The 24,225-nt window shown below is 49.4% G+C and overlaps 1 protein-coding gene across 1 annotated transcript in view; it reads left to right on the top strand.

The window, feature by feature from the left end:
* ADARB2 (adenosine deaminase RNA specific B2 (inactive)) overlaps positions 1-24,225 on the top strand; it is a 461,460-nt gene that overhangs the window by 379,098 nt on the left and 58,137 nt on the right. The window contains exon 4 of the mRNA XM_058532337.1: positions 13,628-13,742. Within this exon, the coding sequence (XP_058388320.1) occupies positions 13,628-13,742 (115 nt within the window). The remainder of the gene's footprint in view (positions 1-13,627; positions 13,743-24,225) is intronic.

Genomic DNA, 24,225 nt, shown 5'->3' with positions numbered 1-24,225 from the left:
CCCTATGATGTAGGCACTATCCCTCCTTAAGAGATGAGGAAATGGAGGCCTAGATGCTGTTCACAGAATGACATCCCTGTTCAGTAGCAGCTCCAGGATCGGAGTTGATCCTGAGCAGGACTTTAGAGCGATAAGCCCGTAAGGTCTGGTAACACCTTCACTCTTGTTAGTCACTCCTGCTGTATGACAAACCACGCCTAACCCCAGTGGCTTCAAACAACACCATCCTTCACTTGGCTCAGGCACCTGCCTTTTGGGGGTGCTCAGCGGGATAGCGCCCTCTGCTCCACACGGCACTGGGTGAGCAGCTCGGCAGCACTGGGTGAGCAGCTCTGCTGGGCCTGAGGACCCCTCCCCCAGAGGGCTGGCCCCAGGGCCGCAGGTTGGCACTGGCTGGGGTCTGGGAGCTCAGCCTGGCCTGTGGCCAGGGCCTCGGCTCCTCTGCGTGGGATTCCTCCTGGCTAGGTTCCAAGAGGGAGCGTCCCAGACCCAGACGTGTGGCATTTCGGACTGCTCATAAGCCACATGCCACCATCCCCTCCTCTCTCTCAGTTGGGACAGTCTCCAAGGAGGGGACACAGAGTCAACTACCGGATGGGAGACATATGGAGGTCACTGATGAGATGAGCTGGCGGGATGGGCGACATGGGTGCAGCCGTCTTTGGAAACTACGGTCTGCCGAAATACAGTACCTCCTGCCTTGGGATCCGTGGTACATCCGGCTCAATCACCCAGGCTCGGAACTCTGCCGCAGAAAGACCTTTGAGAAGCCTCATGCTGTCGGTCTCATGCTGGTACCTGTCACTCATGGTGCCCTCAAAGCTTCCCCAAACGCAAGTCTGATCGTGCTGTTCCCTGGCTGCAGGGATGTCACTAACCTGGCCCCCGACGGCCTACAGACTGAAGTTAGTGCCACCGGAAGCAAGGTCCTTTCCAGCTCCATCCCAACCTTGCGTTACACGTAGACCCTGGTCTCCGTGAGCACAGCTGCTTCTGGGACACTGCGTGCTCTCCCCCCTTTAAAGAAAGTGCATCCTCCAGAAATGTTTACGGTGATCCTGTAGGTATAGGTCTCCATGCCAAGAATCAGAATCATGGACTTTAGGGGTGATTATTATGATGCCTCTTCTACAGATGAGAAAGCCAACGCTCAGAGATGCTAACTGCCTGTTGGCAGTTGCACGATTGGGAGAAGATGGTGGCAGAACTCAAGCCTGGTTCTTCTGATTCCAAGTTTAGGGGTTTTCCGTATGCCATGGCTACAATAAAGGGTTTGCATCTTTCACACCTTCCTCCAAATTTGTTATTGACCTCTAGGTAATTTGAGAGAGAGAATAATTGAATAGTCAGATCATTTGAATGATTTAATTGGACACTGGTTTTCACCAGTCTCTGACTTTGAAACTAACAAGACATTATTGCCATTGTCAGTAAACAGGAATCATTACCAAGGCCTACAGGAGACCTTTTCATGGAAATACGAAGGCATATTGAGATGGAAGTAGGGGAAGATCACCTCCCATTTACTGGGATTACTCTGAGGCCTTGGCTTGCTGTCTTGTGGCTGGATGACACTCCTAGCAGCACTTCTGCTGCATTCCCAGTTCTAGAAGGGGTGGACTGCTCAAGAGGAGGCACAAGTCGGCCGTGCTTTATGGAGGATGTGCTCCAGCAAGTGTGGGCATGTGACCCCTCACTCTCTTTGCAGGTGCCCTCCCAAGGCCCTGTGGCCACTCCCATCTCCTAGGGTAGATATACCACCATATATACCACCATATATACCACCATGCATACCACCATGTATACAACCATGTATACCACCATGCATACCACAATATATACCACCATGTATACCACCATATATACCACCAAGTATACCACCATATATACCACCATGCATACCACCATGCATACCACCATGTATACAACCATGTATACCACCATGCATACCACAATATATACCACCATGTATACCACCATATATACCACCATGTATACCACCATGTATACAACCATGTATACCACCATGAATACCACCATATATACCACCATATATACCACCATGCATACCACCATATATACCATAATATATACCACCATGCATACCACCATATATACCATAATATATACCACCATGCATATCACCATGCCACCATGTATACCACCATGTATACCACCAGATATACCACCATGCATACCACCAGATATACCACCGTGAATACCACCATATATACCATAATATATACCACCATGAATACCACCATGCCACCATGTATACCACAACGTATACCACCATACATACCACCATGCATACCACCATATATATCACCATGTATACCACCATGCATACCACTATATATATCACATATATATCATCATGTATACTACCATGTATATCACCATATATATCATCATATACACCACCATGCATACTACCATATATACCACCTGTATACCACCATGTATACCACCATATATACCACCATACATACCACCATGCATACCACCATGTATACCACCATGTATACCACCATGCATACCACCATATATACAACCATGCATACCACCATATATACCGCCATGTATACCACCATATATACCACCATGGGTACCATCGTGTATACCACCATGCATACCATCATGTATTGCAAAACTAAGTTGGAAGGAGAAAGAACAGCGGAGAATGTATTGATATCAGTCCCAGATTCCACCTTGCCCACCCATATGCAAATCTAACCTTTTTGATATTTCGGCATTACAAACCTGAGGACGGGTTTTCAACAGGAAAATATTTACTGAAGTCTTTCTCCCTCATAATCTATCGATTTAATATCCTTACCACTTTGGCTGAATGTCAATTTTACCCTGAGGACTGCTATTACAAATTTGAAAACATTTTATTTACTTACGGCATTCAAAATATTAGTGTTGGAAATGAGTAAAGTTTGAGTCTTTCAGTGTTCCTATGTAAAGTTTGTTTTTTCTATTTGAATAATGCTGGTTATTTACCCTGGTAATTGGGGCCAACAGGCAGAATGCAGCCACAGCAAGCAGAGCTACAGTAGCATTCCGTTTTTGGTTTTCCATTAAGTGCAGTAATACACAGCTCATTAAATACGGGGCCAGCTTCCCCACTTAACCTTTGGAACCAGAAGGACCTGATTATCACTATCATTTAACCAGAAGCCAAATCATCTCTCCTCTGATCATTTCTGTTCCACTGTCCAGCCTGTGCCAATTTGTGTATTAACAGCATCATCACTGCGGATCTCAGACAGAGGCTCCCCGGGGCTCCGTGCAGACTGAGGGCATCACTTCAGATTCTGTGGGACCCCTACCCCCAATCCCGACCGCCCACATCTGTCCCTGCCCTAAGAGAAGCTGGGGTTGCTTTGTGAGTCTCCCGGGAGGAGCAGCCTTTCCTGGATCACTTTCCCCACTGTGGAAATGCTCCAGGGAGGCCAGGGCTGACCTGTGAAAGACACAGTGACCCCGTCCTGCCACTAAGGGACCCTTTAGAGGCACTTCTTAAATTGCCAAATCACCAACAATAATGAGTACAGCTGGATGTCTCTCTTTTTCATATTTAACAGAATTTATGTTGCAAATGACTCTTCGGCTCATTATTCACGGCTTTGCAGTGGTCTTGAGAGCCTCTCTGTGCGAGGTTTTATACTGAAGAGCTGGCATCTCACTTGTCCCCGAAGCCAGCCTCTCCTAGCCCCAACCCAGACCCCACGGAGACCCTCACCTGTCCACTGCAAGAGGTGGGGGTGTCCAGATGGCCAGACCACCCCACCCTGAGGCGTCTGAAGGAGGTCTCACCCCAGGACTCTCATTGTGTATGCACCCAAGGACCGGATCAGACAGATCACGGGGTCTCTGTGGGACCCCCTTCCTCTCCCGGCAGCACCTCCTCCCTTGATCGTCATAAGACCTCTGGGCCCCTATAGGGCTGAGCCTGGCACCTTCTCTCTCCTCCCACTCCCCCATCGCAGCCGGCTCCTATCCGTGCCAGTGAACAATCTCTCGGTGGGGGGAGGGACTTTTATTTGGGGTGGGATGAAGCAAGAGGGATAACAAGCTGTGGAGTAAGTCCTGACAGCAAGGGGTTGAGTGGTAGGGTGGGAGGGCAGCACCGCCTGTTCCAGAGACCCCAAATCTCTCCACGCACCTGGCCCCTCTGCAAAGCTGACCACCCTCTCACCTTCTCACCCAGCATGCTCCCAAATGGGGCCCCAGGGTGTCCCCCAGTTCTGCCAGACCCTGCCCTTGTGCAGAGGGGTGCCACCCTGCCCTGGAGAGCCCCTGGTAGGGGCTCGAGTCTGTCTTGACCCCGTCCCCACTCAGGACCCCTCTCAGCCGTGGGAATGAACAGTCCACAAGGGGGCCTGAGGTCCAGGTGCCTGCTCCCCGCTCTCCGCAGTGTCATAAATGAGGGAGGGACCGCACGGTGCGCGACCTGAGCAAACCCCGCTGCCTAGTTCTCACCCCGCAGGATTTAGCGTGTGGTCGGATGTCAGCTGTTATCTGGAGTTGGAGGAACCAACCCTCAGACGGGCAGCAGATGCTACAGTGGAGACTGCGCACCACAGCCCATCACTCCACGCGCCCCACTACCCGCTTGCTTTACAGTGTGGCTGAGTTCCCACATGTCTCTGAGCCTCAGTCTCTGCATCTGTGAAATGGGACCAGTAACCCCTGATGGACAGCTGGTGGTGGGGTCCCGGGAGGCAGCACAAGCCCAGCATAGCTCTCAGCAGAGTTTGGCAACAGTGCCGTGTGCTGGTGGTGGATACAGTAGTAGAAGCAGGTGCTATGAGACAACAACGTAACCCACCGGCCATCCCAGCCTGGGACTCTGGCCTCATAACTCAGCTTCCGTCTCGGGACAGACCCCACAGTGACGTGGAGCTGAGCTCAGTGCCAGCCCGGGTCAGACGCCCGGAAAGTCTTGCCCCTGAGCCTCCCGAGTGGCACCGGAGCTCCCTGCGTCATGGCCCCTGCGTCCTGAGTCCCTACTGCCGAATAGTGAAGAATGAACGGGGGAGCTCCTCTGCCTGGAGTCAAGGGCCCCTGCTTGTCTGGGCAGCCTTTCCATTTAGTTCCTCATGACCACTCTGCACAAATCCTTTACTCTGTCCTCATGACCACTCCGCACAAATCCTTTACTCTGTCCTCATGACCACTCTCCACAAATCCTGGCCGTGTGAACTACTCATCGCCCAACCCGGAACAGATCACTCCTCTGACTTTCTTCAGCTAGGACTTCCTAAGACTTTCCTGCTCTTCTAACCCCTGAAAATTCAGATTATGTGATGCCTTCAGGCCCAGAGCAACCCCGTCTCCTTCAGGGAGCCCTCCCTGACTGCCCCACCCCTAGCCACTGCCCAGATATCTACACATCTCCACCAATGAGCCACATGGAGGACACGCAACATAGACCATCTACACTGCGGCTGATTCACATGATGGTTCCCACTCCACCACTGGCCACATAGAGGACATGCATCACAGGCTGTCTACCCTGTCATTAATTCACATGGACATTGAGAAAAATAGAGCTATGATAACCCTTCACTGTGAAACAGTTTGAGAGGATTAACTGCAATAACACACTGGAAGCATTTAGAAAGTGTTTGACCAGTGGTGACCTTGCAACACCAGTAGCTACAATTTCTATCACCAATAGTCATAAAAACAGTGACCCCCTTGTCCACAAGGCGGGGCTATAGTATATTAGATAGATGACATATAGGAGAAAGAAAAACCACTTTTTCAGGGTGCACCCAAAAATGACACAGCTTCTAAGTGCTATTGGGATCCGTGGGAAACACGTGATCACCACGGAAGCCTCTTCAGGGGCTGGAATTGGAACTCTATAGAGAAAGAACTAGGAGATCTACTTGTCTGCCCTCTGTGACGCTCAGTGCACAGAGACAGGAGACACGGGTTGAAGCATCACAGTAGCTACTGCCGAGCCCAGACACAGGCCCAAGTGAAAGGCTGTTAGGTAAAGCTGTCAGCTGCTCATGACACACTATAGCACGTCCACGTGCTCACGGTAGGGGAAATGCCTTACAGTAATTCAGAAAGTGATAATACAATACAGCTCGGCCCATGTGCTCAAAACATGCTCTTTAAGTGGAGTAGTTTGGAGTTAACCATGGATGCACTTATGCACACTAGGGTATGGGAGGAACTCCTTTCAGCCCATGGACACACCCTGGGATTTGAACTTATAAAAATAACCAGTGACTCGAGCTTGTTTTTGAGCACTTTATCTGCGTCTGCTATAAACCGAGTGCCACGTGGGGAAAAAAATCAAATTATCTCAGGGCAGATTAGTTGGGTTTGCAGTAACAAAGTTGACTGTATATATTAAATCCCAAGTGATTAAAACATAAAAAATCCCCAATGTTAAATCAGACCGTAAGTATACGTCTCCTGACGTGAATTCTGTTTCCATCTGGTTTCTAACACCCCACGTAATCAGCGACAACAGCATTTACATACACAAATCCAACTATGGAAACTATGTACAGCTGCAATCATGTATGTGCTTGAATTAAAGACCAATCGCCTAAAATACAGTGGCGCCGTGGTGCAGGGCCTCGGGAGGGCCTGAGGGGCAGGCTTTGTCAAGGAACCGGCAGGATGCAGAGCAGACAAGCTCGGGCGGGGTTTCTCTGGGCCTTTCCAAAGCCAAAAACCTTTAATTTCTCAAAGACTCCTGAAAGGCTGGAAGAAGACAACTTGAGACCATGTAACAGATGCTCTTTTTTCTGTTGGAGATGATTATTCATAATTTCTCTTCCTTCGAGTTTAAAACCAGAAAAACTAAGGGTCATAGTTCAATGTGTAAACATTCCATAAAATTCTCCCTCACAAAACCACAAGCAAGACTTTTCAAAGCAGTCTTAGGAAGCAATGCTCGTTAAACATCAAAGAGATAAATTTTAACCAGCTAACTAAATATCTCTCCACGGTTGTATTAGATAGTCCACCACTCAAGGTAAGAAAAGTCAAAGAAATTGTTTGCTTTTTTTTTTTTTTCTGAGGAAGATTGGCCCTGGGCTAACATCTGTGCCCATCTTCCTCTACTTTGTATGTGGGACACCGCCACGGCATGGCATGACAGACAGTATGTAGGTCCATGCCCAGGATCCGAACCTGAGAACCCCAGGCTGCCAAAGCGGAGCGCACAAACTTAACCAATATGCCACTGCTTTTTTCTTTTTACATTCAACTTCATAAAATGTTAATTGAGAAATGTGCTTAACATAAACGTCAAGGACCACTAAAAAAAAAGAATAAAGAAAAAAGAATTATAGGAGAAAGCTGTTAAAGGTCCTGATGGAACACGCCTGACCCGAGGTGAGGGGAGCAGTAGCACCGCAGCTAGCACCCACCGTGCCAGGCCCGGCCGAGGACAGGAGCCTGGAGAGAGCAGGCTGTGGGCTGTGGGCTGACACCCCGTGCACCACTCAGAGCCTCCTCTCAGCCCGGTGAGCAACCTGTCCTTCCCACCAGCCATCGCTCAGTTTGTCTTTCACTGAGCATAGCCTTGCAGGGGTCTAGACAGATTCTCAGAAACAGTCCAGGAGTGGTGAGACCCCCATCCTTCCAGCTGTGCGCCATCAGCTGGCATGAAAGCAGGTAGGCGTGTGGGGCTCCACCTGTGCTTCTGTTGCACATTTCAACCCACAAACCACCAAGAAAGATCAGACGTTCCTGAAGTGAAGCCTCAGTCACGGCTGCTTATATATGAAGAATGTTCTTAACCGGCAAGTGGAACCGTGCAGAGGAGCTGACCCATGATGTCGGGGGCCCCTACCACACACCCTCACACAGACAACTGCCCCAACCTGAAGATCCCCTAAACGGGCACACAGGGGATCAGCTGGCCATCTGGACCTACCACGCCTGTCGGATCATCTGTGGGATATGGCACAGAGTCATTTGCTCTTTGTGATAAAATACAAGGCTTTGTGCACTATTTGCTTTTCCTTAATTTGATCAGGTTTTATTTGTCTTTTTATAATAGATTCCTCTCCTTCTCTATTACTCAGAGTAAATAATGCTGTTGCTGTAACCTACAACATCAAAACCAGTGGCTTAATACAAATAAAACCACACGATGTCAGTGGGTGGGTAACTTGGGGCCCTGGCCCCCTCCATGGAGTGGCTCCACCCTCGAGGTCTCCCATGGGATCTCTGCATCCAGTGGGGAATGAGGAGAGACAGAGAAAGGGGTGCACTGTAACTTCCAACAGGCAGGCTAACTCGGGACACCGTCACCAGAGAGGAAGCTTGCTCGTGTGACCTGGTGCTTCCTGTGTGTTATGAGCTGAACGTGTGTCCTTCCCAATTCATGTGTTGAAGCCCCAACCCTCACGGTAGCTGTACTAGGAGATGGGGCCTGTAAGAGGGATTACGTTAAACCAGGTCATGAGGGCGGGTCCTGATCCAATGGGATTAGTGTCCTTGTATGAGGAGTCTCCAGACAGCTGCTCTCTCTGCACACACTGAGAGAGGCCAGTGGGGCCCACAGCAAGAGGGCACCGTCTACGTGGCCAGAGGAGAGGCCTCAGGAGAACCAGCCCTGCCAGCACCCTCAACTTGGACTTCCAGCCTCCAGAGCTGTGGGAATAACTGTCTGCTGTTAAGCCCCCATCAGTGGTCTTGTGTTTCAGCCCCAGGGGACCAAGACAGTGTGTTAGAGTCAGGAAAGATTCTGAGAACAATTGGTGAATTAAAAATAACCTACGTTTTCCTGAGATTTTTACCCTTCACCAGCCATTTGTGTGTCTTTGAGGCCGTCCTTGAGAATGTCATTTATTCATACACTCCGTTCAGATGAGCACCACCACTGTCACCTCTAGGAGCCCACAGATTTCCAGGGCAAGACCCAGGAAACACAGAGCAAATGCAAACCACGCTCCCTGCCACACATGTGCCATGACGTTGGGAGTCATGCCACTACAAACGTGACACCGTTAGGTACGCATTACCAGACAGAATATAATCAGTGCCCAAATGGATGTCGCATGGGCGTCCAGGGACCAGCTGAACACCGAGGCTGCAGGAGCAAGAGGACCTCCAAGTGGTGGAAGAAGGGACTTAAGCGGAGGGTGGAGTTTTAAGAGACTGAAAGTGAAGTAGAGCATGATGGATTAAGAAGCAGATTGTGTGTTCAGGCCCTGGGTCAGGGGTGTGCTGCGATGGGCGAACGTCCCACCCCGAGGGGCATGGTGACCGTCCACCTTGACCCGGCTGGAGGGGCTGCCCCTGTGCCGTCCCTCCCTCCACGGGCCCTGGGCTCAGCTGTGTGTGGCCCTCCAGCAGCGGCTGGTCACAGGCTTCCTGGTGGGGTGGGGCAGTTTCACAGGCTGCTTCCTGGGGTCGGGGGCTGCCTCTGCTGAGCAAGGCCCCTGTCAGCCTCTGAGAGGACTGAGCAGCACAATCCACCGGGACCCACGGCCCGTGCACGCCCTGCCATGCGGAGTGAGCGAGGCAGCCTTCCTGCATGGAGACTCTGAAATCCAGCCGCACCGTGATTCATTCTGCTTCAGCATTTCCTCATATGGCTCATCAGGGGCGCTGAGGCTCAGGGCTAATTAGTTCATAACAGGCGCAAAGCATCCCGGGATCCAGGCCCGGGGGGCCAGGGGGCGGCCGGCCGGGCAATCTGCCTCCTCAGTGTGACAGCGCGCTCAGCTACGCTTCATTATAGTTGGGGCCATCCCGTCTGAACCCACAGAGAGAACACCGCTTCTCCTCAAAGCCATCTGGTGCTGGTCCAGCCAGCAGGGTCTGAGTCAAGGCCGATGGGCTACAGCCCGGCCATGTGACTTTGGAGAAGGACAGTATGGCAGCTTCCCTGTGGACTAAGTGGGATACGGTGTGCACGGCCCTGGCACGTGGTCTGTTTTGTGTCTCTGAGTGAAGTAGTGGGTCTCCACGTTTCCACATGAAGTGGATTTTTTGTGTATTTCACATCATTATTCAGCAGTTTACCACCTCCCGTGCTGAGGCCACATCAGGCAGACGCCAGGCAATGCCTCCTAGGTTGACAGTCTCATCACTGCTCGGACATTCGAAAACTCCTTTTTAAAAAGAAAGAAAAAGGACAATGGAAGGTATACTTAGAACAGCTCTTTTGTGCCCATGGAGCGTAGGAATGAGATGCTCAGCACCTTGAAATGTTCCTGGAGAAGCAAAGGACACAAGTTCTGCCCTTGAAATCTTGGGGAAGGGAGAGGAACACATGTGAACCCACTAGAAACCAACTCCAGGGAGGGCAGTGACTGGAGATAACCCATGTGGAGCCGCCCGCCCGCCTGCCTGCGGGACCCACAGCCACCAGACAGGGAGGCAGCCCCGCCCTTCCCGTCCCGGTGCTTCCACCAGCAGAACAACTGCGTCCTGACCATCCACTCGACTGCCGGGCCATGGAGCCGGCCAGAGGGAGGAGAGCAAACTCACCCTCTGACCTGAGAGACAGGCCTTTGCAGAAGGAAAAGCTGTAAGTCCACTCTTCCCTCAAGGTCCATCTCAGAGGCCAGCTCCCACGAGCCTGCATGGAGCCCTCTGCCTGGATAGAGCCCTTGGCCCTTCTGCGCCCAGCTGAGAGCCCTCTTCCTACAGGGGGTGGTACCAGGGCTGCTGGTCCTTTGAGAACAGTGCTCCGAGGTGCTCGCTCCAAACACGAGTACTCACTGAGGCCTCACAGGCTCTCAGACCCTGGGAACCCCGTGACACTTCAGCCTCACTCCCAGCTGTGTCCCTGTGGTCAGAGGCCACATGGTCCCTACTCTGAGCTCCCCCACCCAGTTGCCTCCCAACCTGAAGGAGTAACTTAATTATCTGTCAGGGACCCCACCTTTACCACAGGAAGGATAATGCCTACCCTTCATGGTGGGCCGGCCAAGGGCCCCGTCAATGCCCCAGCCTGGTGTCCACACCTGGTTCACATTCCACACACGGCAGGGGTGACGACCACTGACTGATGAACCAGTTAACCTTCCCACTTGAATTAAGAAGTCGGGGTCTCCAAAGACGTACAGAAATTAACCAAATTCACGCATCTGAGAGAAACAGACACCTTTTGTGTTATGGCATGAAGGCTTAAGAGTAAATGACAAGGTACAGTGGCCCCAAAAAGACACATCCATGTCCTGACCCCGGAACCCGTGACTGGGTCCTTGCAGATGAAATGAAGTTAAGGATCTTGAAGTGAGGCGACCATCCCGGATCAGGGTGGCCCTAAGCCCAATGGCTGGTGTCCTTATAAGAGACGGAAGAGGAGAGACACAGAGGAGAAGCCACGTGAAGTTGAAAGCTGCAATGGGAGTGATGCGGCAGCAAGCCAAGGGTTGTGTAGAGCCCTAGAAGTGGGAAGAGGCAGGGGGCTCCTCCCCAGAGCCCCAGAGGGAGCCCGGCGCTCCCACACCTTGATCTTGAACTTCTGGCCTCCAGACTGTGAGAGAACCAAATGCTGTTGTTCTAAGCCACCCCATATGTGGTCATTTGTTCCAGCAGCCCCAGGACACTCATACACAGGGTGCCCGGGGACATGTCCTCGTCTACTCTGGACCTCAGTTTCCAGGTCACAAAAGGACAGGACAGCCCTCAGAACTCACCCTAAAACCCCATGACCATGGCTCCCACCTGAGGTGACGCACCTTGACAAGCAGCCCAGGGTCCTTCAGGGCCGAACCACAGCCACCCCCCAGGACACATCCCACACCTGGCAGTCCCAGGACAGCTGGCCCACCCTCTCCATCCAGCCCCTCCTGATTGGTGTGGATCCGTCACTGATGGGGTTTCTGCAGCAGCCTCGGCAGCACAGGGAAGGTCCGAACCCCACAGGCGGAGAAAGTGGCTCCCTGATCTCCGTCTGGCAAGACATGGAAAAAGTTCCTGCAGTTTTCATGGCAGGTTTCTAGTTTCCAGGAAGCAGGCCTGTTTTCACATGACGTTGTTTTATTGCCTGTAAATGGGGTTTTAAAAACTGTCTATTTATCTTTCGTGTCTTTATTTATCTGAGACCCGTTCTTTCCTCTCTGTACACAACATCCAGACACACCTGGTGGGAAAATGAAATCCACCCCCTCACAAAAGCAGACCGTTTGCCCACCTTACGGGTGGCGGATATTCGATTTGGCTACGCAGAGTCAGTCAACGCCTGCAGCGCCCTGGGAAACCATCATAATGGTGATGATCATAACAGTAATGATGAAGAAAGGGGACAGGCTGGTTTCTGAGCACTCACTAAGTGCGAGGCACCAGCAGAGCATTAAGACGCATTAATGCATGTGATCCTCACAAGAGCACCGTCGGAAATTAGGAGGATTTCCTTACATGGCTGACTCACACCGGGTTTCTCTAAATCTGAGGCCTATGAAGGTGGCTGTCACCGCCTGCTGCCTCCTGCAGAGCAGGAGCAGTGACGTGTCAGCCATGGAGCAGGCAGGACAGAGGACGGTGATGAGAAAACCACATCCTCCGGGGACACTGGCCTTGTTATTACACACGTGCTGCTTTAACAGAGATACTGGCCCCTTACCAAAACTCAACACCCAAGACTATATTAACCTGGTGTTTGTGTGTGTGTGTGTGTGTGTGCATGCATGCAAGTGTGCACTGTATACATGTGTGTGTACATTGTACTTGTGTGTGCTTGTGTGTATATACGTGTGTTGTGAGTGTGTGTGCATTACATGTGTGTATGTGTGTACGTGTGTGGAGGTGTGCATATCTCTCTCTATGTGCACATGTGTGTATGTCTGTGCATGTGTCTCTGTGTATGTGCGTATGTGTTTCTGCATGTGTGTTCATGTATCTCTGTGCACGTGTGTGCACGTGTATGTGTGTGTGCATCTCCGCATATGTGTGCCTGTCTCTGTGCATGTGTGGGTATGCATTGTGCTTGTGTGTGCATATGTATATGTGTGTACACATGTATTGCATGTGTCTGTGTCTATTGTGTGATACTTGTGTGCATGGCTGTGTGCATGTCTTTGTGTGCATATGTGTGTGTGTGTCTGTGTGTGCATGTGTGTATGTACATGTGCACATGTGCAGAAACACAAAGGAAGGCGGCTGTGAAGGGAGCCATGGAGAGCAGTTTAGCCAGGAGAGTATCTGAGTCGTGTGGGATGTTCAGAGATGGGCTCTGTAACAGTGAGAAGAATGTGGGAACCGATTGTCTGATGAGTGCAAACCCTGCCTCCTCACTGCCCGCCCCCGGCCCCGCCCAACTCCTTCAAGATTTTATCAGACAAGTTCTCCCTGAAGGAAACTCTGAGCCTGCTCCTCCGAGAGGCAGGGAGAGAGGAAGTGGACGGTGTCCCCTGGACAGTCTCTGCTCAAGCACAGACAAGCCTCTGCCCAGGGGCCAAGCTGGGGTTAATTCCTCATTTTCAGGCCCACAGTTGACTCAGCGTAATATCTGACTCTTTCCCGAGGCCTTGGGACAGTGCATGCAGAGGCGGGGGCGCTGGGTGACAGGGTGACCTCCGGATGCCATGAGCACGTGGGGACGTGGCTTTGGAAGGAGGGAAGGGAAGACATGCGCGGTGACGCTCAGCCGTCAAAGGGGCCTGGTGCTTGTGTCTTGCAGGAATTCGCGGACTCTGTGTCCCAGCTGGTCATGCAGAAGTTCCGAGAGCTGACGGGGGGCCTGACGTCCGCGCACGCCCGCCACAAAGCACTGGCCGGGATCGTCATGACCAAAGGTAACCGCCTCTTGTTTCTCCTGTGGGAACCCCATCCGCAAGGAGAGGAAATTTAGTGTTTGCCTGATCTTGGGAACCGAAGGCTTCCCTCTCCAGTACTAAGACATGAAAAGGAAAACAGACACAGAACAGAGATCAGAGACAGCACGAGGCCACCAGCAACCGTGCTGAGTGGTGTGATTACGCCTCCTGAAGGCCAGCTCCGCACGAGCTTCTCTCAGTTTCCATGAAGAAAGGTGACACAGAATCTGGCTGGTCTCTTTCCGATTAGGCATTGTCCCCACACCTCACTCTCAAGATGAAGGTGTGATGTTGGTATTTGTAAGAGCTGGAATCCAAGGTGAGGCCAGGCCGCCCCATGAGTGCTTCTGGCTAGTGGGTGAGTCTCTCCCTCCTCCCCAATCCCCACATGCGTTTCCTCTGCCCAGGAGGGCAGCCCATTCCAGAGAATCTGCTTAACCCGAGAATTCTGAGGCCCCCCCTCCCGTGAATCCCATCACAGGGGATGGAATGTGCTCCTTCCTGCCAAGACGCTCCACCCCACACTGCCCCCAGATGGATCCATTCTCAGACACAGGAATGACAGAACCGGAAGGAAACGGCCAGTACCGACGGTCACAGATGTGGCCAGGTTGGAGAAGATGATGGCTGAATTTAAGCAACCAGTTTTGGTGAAAATGTCTCATTACTAACCTACTAATAATAACTAAACAGCTGGTTGTTTGAATTCAACTGTCTCTGGTTCCAAAGTCTTGCACGAGTTGGTAATGGCCTCCCAGAGGTCCTTGATTATTGTAAAGGATAACTGACTTTTGGGTTGAGTTTCACACACACAATTTTGCTCCGCGTGTGTAGACGAATTCTAAACGACCACGTACCTGATGTCCAAAAATATTTATGTCAAAAATCAGCTAAAAACCAGATGACAGGCACATTTTTCCTGTCACTCTGGACCTGCAGGGGCTCCTCCAGGGTCAGACGCAAGGACCCTGAGTCAGAGCAGAGCCACTCAGGACGTGTCCTAGTTTTAGCACTAGGACGGTCACTTAACCTTTCCGTTTGGGGCATCTTAATAAGATGGAAATACAACACCTCCTCACAGCATAATTTGGTGAGTGGGACAAAGGACATGAGACGCTTTGAAAGGTAAAAATTACTTTATAATGGCAAAGCTCTAAGTCAAAGCTGACTCAGTTTCGTCAGTGATACCCTCGTGTCTGGTGGCTGCGTCTCGCCCGAGCCACTGACGTTTGCCCTCCTCTCACACATCTGATAACATCTCCCTCTTTGCAGAATATGAAATATTCTAAACCTAGGGCTAGGATTTCACCTCAGTGAAGACCATCACTGCTGCATGAGGCCATTCTTTCATCCAGCTGGCCAGAAGCCACTGATCAGACGCATCTCCACACTGGGCACCATCCTGCCGTATGAGGGGTGCGAAGAAAGACACAGCCCCCCTCATGACCTAACAGTCTAGAGCACAGGGACAGTGGTGCAGGCAGAGAGCCGTTGCTTAGGTTTGAATCTCAGCTCCACCTGCAACTGGGGACTCGACCACAGGCCAATCAGCTTCTCTGGGCTCAGTTTTCCCACCTTCAAAATGGGGACAACAGTAATACCCACCTAGGAGGCTCGTTTGAAGGTTCAATGTGTTCATGTATAAACAGCACTTAGAAAGATGCCTAGCCTGTTATAAGTGCTGTTATTAGAAATAGCTTCTTTTATTCATAAATTACTTACTGAGTGCCTACCATGTGTTCAAGCCCATCTTCAGTTCTGGGGAAAGAGCAGAGAACAAAACAGACCAAGTGCCTGTGGGGTGAATCTTGTACCCTGGTGGGTAGCGGGTCACACAGAACAACTGAGATCCAACGTAAGAAGAAGCATGAAAGAATAATGTGCACAGAGTTGTGGGGCCGCGTAAATAAAACGTTGGCAAATTTTAAAATTTGGAGTGTCACATGGATTTTTCTGCCACAGATTCCAGGATAACATAATGTGGTCTGACCCATGAGTGGGAAGGAAGGAAGGAGGGAGGGAGGGCAGGAGGGAGGGAGGGAGGGCAGGAAGGCGGGAGGGAGGGAAGGAATGAGGGAAGAAGGGAAGGAAGGAGGGAAAGAGGGAGGGAAAGGCACCAAGCAGTGTTTCTTCTCTATTGTGCAATATATTTCCAACCCCCAAAGCGTACATCAGTGTGTTGTAGCAAGGACTTTTTCAACATTCCCCAACTCAGGAGCTGTGACTGTCCACCTTTCCACTTTGCTGGGAAACTCAATTCCAGAAAGTCTTGAAAGCTGCTCTCAGACTTCCCTTGGAAAATGGTAAAGTTTCACAAAGGCTTATGGAAAAATGGCACTTAATAGTGGCCAATGAGGGGCCGGCCCGGTGGCACAGCTGTTAAGTGCACGTGCTCTGCTTCGGAGGCCCAGGGTTAGCAGGTTCAGATCCCGGGCCGATGCACCTCTCATCAAGCCATGATGTGGCGGCGTCCCATATAAAGTAGAGGAAGATGGGCACAGATGTTAGCCCAGGGCCAATCTTCCTGAGCGAAAAAAAAAAAGAGGAGGATTGGCATTGGATGTTAGCTCAGGGCTCATCTTCCTCACAAAACAAAAAAAAAAAAGTGGCCAATGAATACACTTTTTTCGGTGCAGGCAATTTATCCATATGAAATACATTTATTATATGAAAGTGAGTCTTTACAAGGTAAAGCTTCACTAATTAGTAATTTATGAACATTGAGGAATAAATTACTGAAATTTACTTTCTTGTTATAAAGAGAATATTTAATAAACAGGTTGATTAAAAAGAGATTAGGGAGAAATGTGCAAAATTATTAATAGAAATATTTTTAAATATTTATTTACTTAAAGTTGATGTGCCATTTAATCTTCATTCTAGTTCAGTTATTCAAGCAAATGCCCAAGAAACTCTAAGATGAAGTGATGTGTCCTATTCTGGTTGCTGTACACAAATTACAATGTCACAAAATTAAAGTACTTTAAAATAAAACATGATTCAATTGCCCCCTCCACTCTTAGGTGGTATGCCAGTTCATCCACAGCAGTTAGCTCCTATAAAGTCCTTTTATGAGGCTGAGACCATTTTGCAGTCATTATGAGGACTATGCTAGCAAAAATGTATGCTTATAAACAGAATAGTTTTTACTTTCATCAAAATAATGCAGTCATATGGTAAAAATTCAAATAGAAGAGAATTTACGAATGAAAACTACATTCTCCCACCCACTGCCTGCTTCCTGTTGCTCCTCGGAGACAGCCATTTCTAACCATTTTTAATTTTTGTTCTCCTGACTCGAAATACTATATTGGTTCTATAAGCCTACATTTTCAATTCTAAATAATATCTGTTGACTCACACTATTAAAATGTGACACTTTTTTATTTTTCGTTACTGTATTTGTAATATTTGTGATTTTAGATAGTGTACCTAAACCCTTACCTCTTATATTACCGAATTTAGCTGGTGCACCTTCACTTCCTGTTCTGTAAACCCAGGCTGGTGGATCTCAGCCACGTCCTTCCCAGCCACCTTCTCTCCACTATCAGCGTATTTTTATGTTATCGTAACGGTTGGTATTTATATTCCATTCTAGACCATAATGAAGTCTTCCATATTTTGTCTGTCCTGTGAGTCTAAGAGTTGAGATCCATTAGACAGCATCCACACGGTCAGAACATCGCTGAGAGCGGCGCTGAGCCAGAATTCCATGGACGCTCGGTCAAGGGAATGTCTCTCCTGAAAGACAGCGTCCTGGCGTCCGGGTCACGCAGATTTTCGCTGCCTCCATCACCAGCTCAAAACCATGCTACATTTAAGGCTGATTCAAATTTGTAGCTAGACTTTGTTAAATAGCTTTTGAAATATTGTGTTTTCCCGAATACCAATTTTATTTTCTCTTACTCAAAAAAAGAAAGCTGTGCCTTTGGCATGTGTGCTGAGTTATGTAGCCTCTAAGTCATCGAGTCCATAAAGTGGACTTGCTTCCTTCCCTGTGGAGCATCTGACCTTAGGCCATGTCTCTGCACTTCCAGCCTGGACCAGTCTCCAGCATCAGTGTCTTCTTTCTCGTCTCTTCTCCTCGTCGGATAGGGTGCATCCTCAAGAAATAGCCTTTAAAACGTGTCGGGGGAGAAATTGAATACTCGAGGATTGCAAGGTGTCCTGATTTGGTTCTCTCTCATGCTACTGAAAGGGGGGAATTCTGAGCTTAAAAGTATTTTCCCTCATGATCACAGTGATCACCACCCCCGCCACAACCACCACTTGGGGAGGAGAAAGGGCCATTTTTTAACTTGAATATTTTATAATTTCCTAATAATGAGTTTAGGTGTGAGCCATTCCCCTTCCCTGATACATTTATCATTGCTTTGATAACTTCCTTCCTTCATACACATTTTTGTTGAATTTTCAATGTTCCAAATTAATCCTCGTCTTCTCGTCTTCTCCCTTCCCTTCTTATTGTTAGTCCACCCCTTTACTCTGTGTTCTTGGAAACTTCCTAAATTTATCTAACAGCTCTTCGACCGCCCCTCTTTCCCTAATTTTTGAAATCTATGTGTATTATTCAAGACCTCGTCTTGTTCTCAGTTTCCTCCTTTCTCGAGGACGATCTTCTTGTTTTACAAACGTGCTGTCTCCTCAGACTTCTCCAAGGCGACTCGTCAGCAAATTCCTGAGTTCTCCTCTGTTCTCTGAGCGGAGGGATTCCTCTGTGATCAAGGCCCTCTTTCTTTATTTTCAGTCTTTCTCTTTTATCCTGCTTATGATTTTTGTTGAGTATTTACATTTGCAAGTAAAATATTAGATGGATTATCTATCACAGGCAATGGGCACGATTTCCAGTTGTACAGGTTGGTCACTTTTCCTGACAGGATCTCCCCCAAATGGAAAGGCTGCCCAGCCCCTCTGTTTCAGTCGGCAGACGCCTCCTTGAGATGGGTGGGCGGGAGCTAGTCGTATACAAGGGACCACCCGATGCTGAATGAGGAAAGCCCGCAGACCCCCTAACTTTTCTCAGGCATTTCCGCCAATTCCTTCAGTGTAAGTCTCTCCATTCTTCATCCTGAGAGGAAGCTTCCAGTTCAAGTGTTCTCTCCAAGGAGTAGGGGGCACTAGCCAAGCAGGACAGCCACTGAACTAAAAAGTTAATTCAACAAACCCCCGTTTCAGATGTAGGCTCCTCCTGCCCTCAGTGCCTGCTGCCTCTGGGCATCGCACCTTCTCTGGGCTTGGCCTTGGAGACCAGCTCCTCCCAACAGCTGAGGGTGCTGGAATGTGGGGCTTCGGTTTCATCCTCTCCATTTCATTCCTCCACACCCTCCCCCTCTTCCAGGAGACTGTTGACAGCTGTCCAGCCATCTCCAGATCACACCACAGCTACAGATCTACTTCCTCTGGAGTCCCTTCTTTCCACAGGGTCCAGGAAGAGAGGAGAAGCAAATGTGCTGGCTCACCCCCTTCCCCTGAACCAGAAATCTGGACAATGTTATTTAGCCAAGGTGGGAAGCGATGGCTCTGTCTTCTCCATATAAAGAAAGGCTAGGGGCCCACCCGTTGGCTCGAGGTTAAGTGCATGCGCTCCGCTGTGGCAGCCCGGGGTTCGCAGGTTCGGATCCCAGGCACGCACCGACACACCACTTGTCAGGCCATGCTGTGGCGGCGTCCCATGTAAAGTAGAGGAAGACGGGCACGGATGTTAGCCCAGGGCCAGTCTTCCTCAGTAAAAAGAGAGGACTGGCATTGGATGTTAGCTCAGAGCCGATCTTCCTCACACACACACACAAAAAAAGACTGGTGTTTCCATGAGAAAGTGACTCTTGAAGATGCGATTAATAATGATGGTTTTCATTGGATATGCAAATTTATAATTTTGATAGCGCTTTCCCCTACGCTAATCAAGTTGATTGCTACAACCCTGAGAAGTGAGAAAGGTAGGCATCTTTATTATTACTTTTAAGAAATACAAACACGGAGACCGAGAGGCTGGGTGACTTTCCTAAAGTCGTTGGGGGGTGGGGGGGAGGCAGAGCTAAAATGTGGGATTGCAGATTCCTCATCCTTCCTGCACCAAGTTCCCTTCACACATGAGCATCAAGGTGTGGTACTGAAGACGCAAGAACTTTTCATGTAAAATTGTTTATTTCTAAGTTTATTAAATAAATAACCAGAAGAAAGAGTTCCCAGTGTGTATTTTCAGAAGTTTATGTTTGAACCTGTCTTTTGCTAACCTGGCCTGCAAAGCATGTTCAGAAGCTGTGGCTTTGACAAATATTCCTTCCCATTGAAGCTAACACCCAGCTCTAACCACTCCACAACTGTCTGGGATTATACCCGCCCTGTGAAAATGCATGTCTCTTGAAGACGGAGCAGGGACAAAAACAGCCTGGGAAGGTTGAACTTCGTGAAAACAGCCCAGAACAACTCCCCTCAGGACATCAAACCCTTCTGGGCAAAGTGGGCAGGCCTGTCTTCTTGGGAGAAATCTGAAAGTGACAATTACTTCAACAGCGGAACATTAGTAAATTGTCCCCAGTTGTGAAACATGGAATGCGTCTGCTGTCTGCATTTTGCTCTGAACCTAAAACGACCACACGAGGTAAAGAAACCTGCTTTGCACATCCACGCCAGGCTCTGGCTTAAATAAAGCATCATCCACAGAGGCAGACCAGGTAAAGCTGGTATTTAAACCCTATTTCCCATTTGCACTTGATAAATCCTGACAGGTGAGTAATGTCTTGACAAACCCAGACAAAGAGAAGTGGAACTTCTCTTTTCAGCAGGAGGAGCATCCTCGAGAGCTCGTCTTCGCCGAGACCTCATGGAGGCAGAGCACAGGGAGTTTATTCCCCGATATTCCAAAACGTCTTTCTTTCCACTTTCCCCCCCGAATGACTGGCAATTACTCTGATCATAAAATTAAAAGCAGAGTCTTTTTATTTCCACCCAGTAGGGCATGGGAAGATGAGCGAGAACAAATGAACCCGACAAAAACCCTAAACAGATACCTCCTGCCGTGATGAAAGACGGCAAATGATCATCTGGATTTCAAGGAATTGATCGCAGTGACTGCTAAGTGGTACCGAGAACTGTGCAGCTGATGAAGGTCCCCGTGTGTGTTCAGGTGCATTAAGATTCATGGGGGCCAACATCTAGCACAATAAGGAGTAAGATGGACAATTGATTTTAAATCTGTGGTGTAAACTGTTACATTTAAACCCCAAACGCAGGATAGATTTTACTACTGACCCTCATGTAGCATGAATGCCGACTTGTTTGTACTAAACGTTCCTCCTTAAAATGCAGAGGAAGAGAAAACCAGTCACCGAGTGGACATTTGGCTCACCCCAAATGCATGCAGCAAAACACATTCCACGTTTCACAACCCGGGAAACTGACTAACGTTCTGAAGTTGAAGTAATTGTCACTTTCGCCCCAACCCCACTCCCGGCTCATTTAGAGGTAAACGGCAGCTTAGTCTAGAATCCCTCACAAGGTCCTGACCAAGGCAGCCAGAACTAAACCAGCAAAGGAGAGGGCTAAATTTATTCCTTCTCAGTCAGGAGGGGCACATAAGGAAAGATATAAAAAGGGAAGAAGACAATATTTTTGCTGCATTCTTTCGAGATCAGGTATCCCCATCAAAGCTGTTCAAATACTCCCTCGTTTTTCTGATTGTTAAGTCATAACCCAGCATTTAATTGTCCAAAAGATTTCACTGGGGAAAAAAAACCCAACACTGTATTTTATCTTAGGGAAATAAAACTAACCTCATCTTTATTCTAGTCTCTTAAATTGCAATCTCTTAATGGAAACATAACACTAAGCTTTTTGCTAGAAGAATAAAAAGAAAAGACAGCAACATCTAGTGTTTATCTATGAGCCAGGATTGTTGTCAGTGTTTAAACCAGGTTATCTTATCCAACAAGGGAAAATACTCTCATGTTCTCCCTAATCGTGAACATCAGCTTGTAACTCTGGTTACGCAAGCGGTGAGAGAGACAAAGAGAGGGAGGGATGGAGGGAGGAAGGAAGGAAGGAAGGAAGGGAAAAGAAAGGAAGGAAGAAAGGAAGGAAGGAAGGAGGAAGGAAGGAAGGAGGAAAGAAGGGAGGAAGGAGGAAAAAGGAAAGAAGGAGGGAGGGAGGGAGGGGGGAACTAGGGGGAAGGAAGGGAGGAGCTTCAGGAGGATTGTTGCGCGTTATCTGTCAGCAGGAGTTACTCGTCTTTGGCCCCCATGGCGTGGCTGGAGGGATAACAAAAATATTCTGAAGGATTTGGACTCACTAACGAGCCAATGTGAAACTGGGCGAAGCTGTGCCCTTGGAAGGACTTCGGATTGTCAGATTGTGCACTTGGGTCATGGCGGACAGTCCTTTCTCACCCAGCTGACCCCATATTTGAATTTTCTGGATTTCTCCATCTGCACTAGATGACATTGAAGGGCTGCTCTGTGGTCAATACTGGAGAGCAGACTGTGCTGTCCTCTGACACCTCCAGGTTGGAACAGGGTAACCACACTAAGGAAACCCAGAACCTTATGGTTCATCAGCAAAATGAGGTCTCTTGGCCTCCTGCCCAATGCCTCACAACCACAGGGCAGCTGCCCTCGCTCCCGCCTTCCGTCAGGGCGCACCCTCACCCGCTCCTGTCTCCTTCCACTGTATGGGCTCACCAGTCCTCCAGGAAGGAGCTCTGGAGATGGCATCAGGAGAGCTTAGGAAAGGGAACTCTCCCCTGCGGTCAGGAGCCAGGCTCCCCAGGACCGGTACCCTCAGGGCTGGAGTGATGAAGAAAGGACTCTCTAGCCCTAGAGTAGCTCTTGCTGGAGGCAAGGAGTCTCTGCCTTAGGGCCATTCCTGATGGTGGTCAGCTAGAAGAGCCAGCAGCCCTCAGACAAGTCAGGAGAGGAGATCAGAGAAGGGAAGAGAGGAGGGTAGGGGGCGGGGGGCGGGGGGTAGGCGCCAGCCCCTTTTAAGCCAGCGCATACCTATATCGTTGGCCACTAACCAGAGGGTATCTTAACTAACCAACCAGAAGGCCACCAGCCATTTGAGCCAAAAGTGACTCACACACCTCAGCCAAGAAAAGACTAGAACGTTATCAGGAGGTTGGCAGAGAGGTGCACGTCAGACAAAGCAGAATCCATAGGGCCTGGATGAGATTTCCCCTCTGAACTCCTTCAAATATGATCCCACATCTTCCTTCTTAAAAACTGAGAACAAGAGAGAACAAAAATGAGAATATCAAGTGATTGCTTACAGACGAGGAAAGCACTTCACTTAAAATATTTAGCCCCATGAATTATTCATGAGTTCTGGCTTCACTCTCATTATTTCTGGTTTTAGCTCTGGCGAGGTGATCTTGTCAGTCATCCTCAGTGGAAGCAAAGGAAAGAGTGCTTATCACTCAGATCAGGCCTTTCACACTTGTTCCTTTGATCTAAAAGAATGAGCTACTAATGGGGCGAAGTGCATGCCCAGCCCAACCCAAATGGGAAGATAAATAGATTTTTCAATCTATTAATTGCAAAGAGTTTCTTGTCATCCTACTTTCTTAGGGGTAGGATGAGGGAGGGCACTGAATGTATTTACTAGCTGTAACATCACCATGTTTATACCCAGCAAAGCCCGTCAAAATGCTGGTATCTGGGCCATTACTGACAACCTCCTCAGAAGCTGATCTGGTCCCCTTTGGCCCTAAGGTATACCCTGTACCTCCTTGAATGTCATGCATTCCGAAGTCGTGTCAGTCAGGGATGCATCTGATTGCAGGAAATAAGATGGCTGATTAGCAGTGTCTTAAATGAATCCCTGTTTTATTAGTCTCGCAAAACCAGCGGGCTGGATGCTGGCTGCTGCTGGCTCAAGTCAGACCCTGGATGGTTTCAGCATCTGCAATTCTCCCAGCTTTTGCCTCCTTCCGTCCCAGACTGCTGCAGGCCCCGCGCTCAGCCCCCTTCGAGGCAGGGAGGAGGAGGGACGTCCTGCACACTCCTGTTGACCAGAACCTTGATTTTCAATCTCTACCCAGGTGAGGGAGGAGGGCCTGGAACTCGCAATCAACAAACCAAGCAATAGCGAGCGCCTCAAAGCACCTGCCCCATCTCCTTCCAACCCCCTAATCCCCCTGGTTACCACCTTATAACACTGAGCAATGACTGAATTATTAACCCTCATTGGAAGAGACTAGAAAGGTCATGGTCACAAAATACGACTATAGTGGGTCTGCCCAATCCCTAACCCCCAAGTGTTCAATTTGGAGAAGTCGAGATTGTGTATTGGGGAAAATGTGTCAGACACATTGTAGTCACGTAGACAAAGTCAAGTCCAACGGTTGAAACGTGACTGTCACTGTGCTCTATGTTGGCTCCATGGACCCCGCCTCACCCTGCCCTCCCACAGGGGGCTTAGCGGGTGTGACTCTCCGTGAGTCACAGACACGTGTTGTGGGGTGGACCCC

This window comes from Diceros bicornis, chromosome 36 (assembly GCF_020826845.1).
Source record: "Diceros bicornis minor isolate mBicDic1 chromosome 36, mDicBic1.mat.cur, whole genome shotgun sequence".
NCBI classification, from domain to species: domain Eukaryota; kingdom Metazoa; phylum Chordata; class Mammalia; order Perissodactyla; family Rhinocerotidae; genus Diceros; species Diceros bicornis.
Note: the sequence above shows the minus strand (reverse complement) of the source record. Positions and strands in the feature narration are given on the sequence as shown.